At 42.1% G+C, this 7,060-nt stretch overlaps 1 protein-coding gene across 1 annotated transcript in view; it reads right to left on the bottom strand.

Moving 5' to 3' along the window:
- epha4l (eph receptor A4, like) overlaps nucleotides 1-6,044 on the bottom strand; it is a 32,937-nt gene extending 26,893 nt beyond the window's left edge. Inside the window, exons 1-3 of the mRNA XM_081699994.1 lie at nucleotides 5,869-6,044; nucleotides 4,669-4,736; nucleotides 1,485-2,148 (exon numbers count right to left, since the gene is read on the bottom strand). Of these exons, the coding sequence (XP_081556120.1) occupies nucleotides 1,485-2,148; nucleotides 4,669-4,736; nucleotides 5,869-5,965 (829 nt within the window). The 5' untranslated portion in view covers nucleotides 5,966-6,044. The remainder of the gene's footprint in view (nucleotides 1-1,484; nucleotides 2,149-4,668; nucleotides 4,737-5,868) is intronic.
- Nucleotides 6,045-7,060: the final 1,016 nt, after the last annotated feature.

The following is a 7,060-nucleotide window of genomic DNA, read 5'->3' as shown; positions in this document are numbered from 1 at the left end:
TGTTTGTGTATGTGTGTGTTTGTGTGTGTGTATTTCCAGAGATACAGGACATCTCAGATGTTTTGACTACCTCTACATCTTTTACTCCCTGGGAATGTATTCTCTACAATTTTGACTACCTTTATAAATATCCAGATTCATCCAGACTGTGTGTCTAATAGTAAATCAAGTAGGCAGTGTGAGTAGATAAGATACAAAAAAACAGCTAATAGATGTGACAAAGTGATTGCAATAGAAACATCTATACGAAGGAATATGAGAACCTGGATAAATACTAGATACTGAAAGAGCAAACAGCATTAGAACAACATGGTTGAGTTAACACCATGGTTGTCCCAGTGGTGATAATGGTCACATGGCGCTGTGACCCCTAAGATGAAAAAAATCGCTCCAACACATCTGAGAAATGACAGCATCTGTATCAGTCCAGAAGAGCATAATCCCAGAGACAGTGGAAATACTCAGCAGCTCCCTGAAAACCTCCCGGGCCTCTGGCAGATGGGCTGAAAAAAGATATGACCACCTACTGGAAGCGAGACACAGGAACGATATCTAAAACATCTCTCACACCTTGCTATTTGAAGTTCTCCCCACCCCCAGCCTAACTTGTCATGCCTGCTCTGTTGTTTGATCCGCTGTCATAGGCCTCACACTTCCTCTGTAGAGTGGGTGAGCGAAACTTCTACAGCCGAGATAAAACAACAACAACAACAACAACAACAACAACAACAACAAGAATCTTATTTCTTCCCTGCTTTTTTTCCCCCTTTCTGTCTCACCCTCCCTCCTCTCCCTCTCCTTCTCTAATTTGGTGCTTCTGTATTTCTGTATTCAGCCTGTCTCATCATTACGACGTGCTTTGTCTCTCTAAGGAGCAGCCTCGGTGAGTTGATGGCAGATGAGGCCTCTGATAAATAAACAGCACAAAGCGGAAAAAGCCCACAAACAACCGATGAGCAAGCACCCTTCACTCGCCCACCCACACCAGCGCGCTCTCACACACGTGCACGCAGTCGTACGGCTAAACCCAGTACAGGCTGCATGACATTATATTGTAGCAAACAGCATGATCACAGCTCACTCACTGGAACATTACAGTGGTGTTTTACAGAGCTCATTTTAGAAGCAGTACCTTTACTTGAGAGTTTGAGATCTCTACCATGGACAACTAAATGACATCCAATACCTGTGGATTTTACTGCAGAAATTTTGGCAGTAGGAGTATAACAGTAACTTTCTGCATCTGCAACTTTCAGCACTTAAAATGGGAATATGGTATGTCTTACTGGCAGGCATTTCAGAGCATGTCAGTTGGTGTAGGGAAGTGTGGCTAGATGGACAGATATATGGATGGATGAATGGCTGGCTGGCTGGCTGGATGGATGGATGGATGGATGGAAAGCAATATAGATGGCCTGCTTAGAGAGAGGATGAATGACTATTAGTATCTCAGGGAGGATCTCCTTAGGGTAGAATGGTCTTACCTTGGCACTGCCCGTTTCGTTCCTCATAACCAGGATTGCACAAGCAACCCCCGATGGGCACCAGCCACTCGCCGTCGGCACCGCAGTACATCTTCGGCACCTCTCGCTCCTCTGAGTGGTCCACGCACGAGCCACGCACCTCCACCAGCGACGATGTGTCAGCTCCCGTCACTGTGTCAGGGAACTGTGCCAGGTTGCGCACAGCGAGCGGGCACTTCTTGTAGAACACACGCACGGACACCAGAGCGATGCAGGCACCCACGTCCTGAAAGGCCAGGTAAAAGCCCTCATGCGTCAGCACACCCACATCACGCACTTCTGTGTTGAGCTTCATGACGCGGTCGCCGATGTCCACCTGCGTGAAGCTCTCGTCTGCTGCCACTGTGTCAATCTTGGCGAAGTGACTCTCTCGCACCGCCCGCTCACCATCTGCAACTGACTCATGGTAGTAGAGGTTGAAGGTCTCCTTGCAGGTACCCGTTACACCTGGCAGGCTGTTGCAGTCACGCAGGGTGAACTTGATTTCCACATAGATGCGCTGGGCAGGGCCCCGTGCGATCCAATGCGTGCGCAGCCAGTTGTTCTGGCTTGCCTCCATCACGTTGCACACCTGGTATGTCCGTATAGGGACGTTCTTCTCATCCATGATGCTAACCTCCTCCCACTGTGGGAAGAACACAAATGACGGAAGAGAAACTTTAAACTTCAACTAAACACATTACAAACTGGACATTGTATAGGCCACTGAACTAGGATAATAAAATGGTCAAAGCACAAGTATAACAAAGTGAAAAATTGCCTCCTTGTCACATAAAAAAGACCCCAATGAGACATGTTGGTCTTAGACATTGCTTTCATTTCATTTCCAACTTATAAGAACAATATGATCAAGTCTGTCTTTATTTACCTGTATTAATTTGAAAAACCTATAAGAAAAAAAGACTTAGGTATTAGATTTTGAATAGGTGCAAGGGCAAGAACTTGCAAACATGTTTTTAAGTTGATTTTCCCAATAACCTCTGAAAAAAGAAAAGAAAAAAAATTAAATGTACCCAGAAATAATACTTGATTTCTAATACATATAGGTATGAGGTTTTTTCTTTTTTAATCATGTTACATATACTGAACACAAGGGCAAATCCACATATGGCAGTGTTTATCTTTGGGCGAACCTGTTTGAATTTAGTGACATGAGTATGGTCTGGGAGAAGGAGTGCTCTAAATGTGTAACTGTGACTCAGCCGTAGGTGAGGCAGGCTTCTAAGTCATAATGTCACCTGGGAGAATGAGCAGCACAATATATGTAACTGGCTCAGTTATCTAGTTCATTAAATTGATTAAAACAGGCTATAATCAGCCAGAGATATGACAAAGGTGATGAACAAGGTGGTTTCTTATATGATTTAATTGAAACGTTTCAAACAACTCACCTCTCCTCAAATATGAAACAATGTAAAAAAAAACAAAAAAACCCTTTATGTGCCTCTGTGTGGTTCTACATTCAGGAAGCAAATATTAATGCAATTAAATTAAATGATTAATTATTTTTTATTATCATAATAATAACCATGAAAGATTTACCTATGAATTACTAATATTAATTAACTGATTATTATTATTATTGTTGTTGTTGCTGATATAATAATGATAAAAATTATAACAATAATAATAACCTGTTGATTTATATTAATTAACTATTAATTAAGATGTACATAATATTAATTTGTATCAATTAATAGGTAAATATGTCATGGTTATTAAGTCAACTGAGTGGTTTAGGAGCATTTTACGGAATCACGGGTGTTTAATGCAACACTATCCAGCGTGCTAATGTCTTCAAATAGACAATCAAAATAATTGTGAGCCTCATTATGTTTTTAATTGTGCTCCCCCTACCATGTGAACATTACCTGTTCATTGGCCTTCCTGAACCAGTACAACACTGTGCACGACAGCATGTATGAGACTATCAATAAACTAATTTTGTTGATTATTGGACAATCAAATTGTTTTTATCAGTCACTTTAATTGCTGGAACTCATTTTAGCAGTAATTTATTGTTTAATGAATTACTGATTTTATTTTATTTTGTTGATGGTTTCTTTGCTTGGTTGGTTAACTGGTTGGTTACTTTGCTGTCTCATTCCATCTAGCATGTCCCCTCCTGAGTTCTGTTCTGGGAGCGCCCTTCGCCAGTCCTAGTCCAGGCGCATTCTGTGCTGTGCTAAATAATCCCCATAGGTTATTCACCAACTAGCCTTGCAAATTCAGCAATGTGGAGACAATAACACTGAAAATGATCCAGGCTCGAGTGTGAAGGAGTAATTGTGCATGAGGTTCTCTCCCGCACAGAGGGCATGGGGGGGGGGCCAGTGGAGCGGACTACTGATAAGAGCTCTGGTCCATAGATAGCAGCCCAGGAGGAGAAAGGAACTAATTGGCCGTATTTAGAGCCTGAATGCCCGCCTACTGGGCCTGCCAAAGAGCTGTCACTCATGCAGGTGATCACAGACCATGGCCAGCAAAGAAGCCCCATATGAACCAGATCACATCTCAACAGCCACCAGGCACATCGATGGCAAGGTTCATTGTGGTCTGTCTAAATCTAGAGTCTGATCGCCTCTCTTCATTGGAGAAAGAACACTTCCGGGAATAAATTTTTGGCAGTGAACCTAACCATTTCTCTTTCTATCGAATGTCAGACTACAGATGGAGGTATGAATGAATAAAGAGCAAGGAAGCAGAGAGACTGAAGGAGCATACGCTATCAGGCAGAACCCACTGACCTCCTAGATCTGAAGACTATACAAACACACACACACACACACACACACACACACACAGGGGTGCGCACTAACACACACGCACACACACACACACACACACACACACAGGGGTGCGCACTAACACACACGCACACACACACACACACACACACACACACAGAACCACTCACTGTTTCTGTGTTGCCAAGTGTCTACCCCCTTTTGGAAGCTGAGGGATAAAGTTTCCCAACAAAGGCCATTTCTGTCTCCTTATACTATTTGGGAAACCTGACGCTTGTCGCAGTAACCTAGCTATCCAAATTCACATCAGACAAAGAGAGAGAGAGAGAGAGAGAGAGAGAGAGAGAGAGAGAGAGAGAGAGAGAGAGAGAGAGAGAGAGATGGCCATTTTCACTCACCCCTCCTTCCGTCGGGCTCGCGACCCACCCCAGTTCTCCTTGCACTGATCTGGAGTCCAGCAATGTAACTGGAAGAAAAAAGACAGATTTTTAACGACAGATCCTCAGCAGCTGATTTTGACATTTTAGGAAATATCTGCTTGGTGTGTATAGAGACATAGATCACAGACAACAACGTTTGAAGAGCAAACAATCCAAAGTCGAAACCTGTGGGACAGCGCGAGCGCCGGTCTGTCCTGTCCCGTGCGTACTGGGATATTATCGATATTCAAAGGAATAAGTGTGAAGCCGCTATTTTCAGGATCTGAACCAGAAGTGTAATGTTGTGTGTTTAAGTTCTAGTTAAAACGTTTTTGTTTTTTTTCACGTCAGCTATTTCAATTTCAGCGATGTCAGCATATGATGAAAGAGAATTTGTACATTTTTGAGAGAGAAAAAGACATCTCTGGCCGTAAATTGGCAGATTTCATTCAAAGTGCCATACTGCGAATGAGCCGCAGGCCGAGGTACTACAAACAGAGCTATCCTCATTTTTGTACACTTCTGTATAGGTGAGATTAAAAAAATAATAAATCGTATGCAATTGCAATGCAAATCCTATATATAAAATACCGTATGATCGCAGAGTAGGCTAGTCTAAAAACTAGTTGCAGTTATCATATGCATGATTTATTTCAAAATGCCCGTGTGTGTGTGTGTGTGTGTGTGTGTGTGTGTGATATATATATATATATATATATATATATATATATATATATATATATATATATATATATATATATATAAAACATAATTACGTACAATAATAAAATAATCCAATAAAAAAAAAACATAAAAACGGAAGCACCTATTCCATAGTTTTTCAACTTCAAAAGAGGGTTTACAGTTTAGATCGGCATCGTCTGAGCTTAGCGCCATCTGACATACATCGCGCATTTCGCAGCGCAGAGCTTTATTTGGGTTGGTCTCTGCAGGTCGCGCAAAGAGACCGCGAGTCTGTCTTTGACTGAGACGTGTTGACCCATAGGTACAGCCTAGCTGAAACAACAGATGAGCTTTATTAGACTGGTGACGGGGTTATTTCTGGTGAACTATTCGACTCGTTATCTGATCAACGCTATTTATGCACACCGGCGGTCTTCTGCTCCTTATGATCGGTGTGTGAACTACTTGGTTCTGTGCCTATCCGGATTCGTTTACCTTGGTTTGCCGGATAACTTCGCTGCGTGGAAATACTGGTAGAAATCCCAAACAGAAGTGAAGCCAGCGCGTAAACAATCCCAGCCATGTGCGCCATTCGTCCTTTAGTTTTCTTGCTGATTGCTCGCCTGTTTCTCAGTGTTCCCGTTATTACTCCTTTCCCGATGGACTATGTGAGTGAGTACGGAAAGGCAGGCACAAGCTCCCAGTACTGCGGGGCGTGTCTCTCTTGAGTGACGCACCTGTCAATCAACTGAAGACAAAAAATGCGCGCGCGCGCGCGCACACACACATATATATATATAAGATGTAGGACAGAATGTGCACTAAATATATACACACACAGACACACACACACACACACATATGTGTGTGTGTGTGTGTGTGTGTGTGTGTGTGTGTGTATGTGTGTATTTAGCGCACATTCTGTGTGTGTGTGTGTGTGTATGGTTAGAGCTACCATGAAACATCTAACTGCTTTCACAAAAGCTTGACTTTAATTGTTTTAAACACGTGGTGGAAACACGCTATTTATTTACTTGGAAAATTTGACATTCACGACCTTTTATATGTAATTTTGTGGTCAAAACATCGCCGGAGAGAGCTGCAATACAAAAATAAATAAATAAATCACCCACTGTACACCTTGTGCATTAACTAGTTTAAAAATAGATCAAAAGACAATAATGTCATATTATGATACTATTACTCTTCTTATTATCTTAAGCACAGCAGTGGTTGACATAAATAGTAGCCTAATAAGTTTATAATTACCGTAAAATTTGATGCATTTACGGTCTCCAATAAGTCACTACTGAAATAATCTAATATCGCCACCTGGTGCACAATACCATGTGAGCACAGAACAGAGTTGTAGCTACTTTTCTGAACCTTGCTGATCGTATCGCCTATGCATTAAAGAAAATCAAAACTGGCTTTTCAGGCGTCTTTATGTTTCTTGGCGTGCTTGAAGGGCGTTCCAAATTAAATGCCAATAAACATCGCTATATGTCAATATGCTTCATGGTCCATACCTTAAGTGATTTTAAAAAGCTTTTGTCTTAGAAGTGACAAAAAGACCGGTCAGACTTCAGACTCGGGGTTCAGCTGCCTATATGAGGGTCAGCGTTCAGTTATCCGTTTGCAGTGGTCTATTGAGATTTGACTAGCCTGCGAGAGGGCTGGAATTTTC

Source organism: Electrophorus electricus, chromosome 17 (assembly GCF_041902795.1).
Source record: "Electrophorus electricus isolate QZ-2024a chromosome 17, ASM4190279v1, whole genome shotgun sequence".
Classification (NCBI taxonomy): Eukaryota; Metazoa; Chordata; class Actinopteri; order Gymnotiformes; family Gymnotidae; genus Electrophorus; species Electrophorus electricus.
This window is presented reverse-complemented; position numbering and strand designations above follow the sequence as displayed.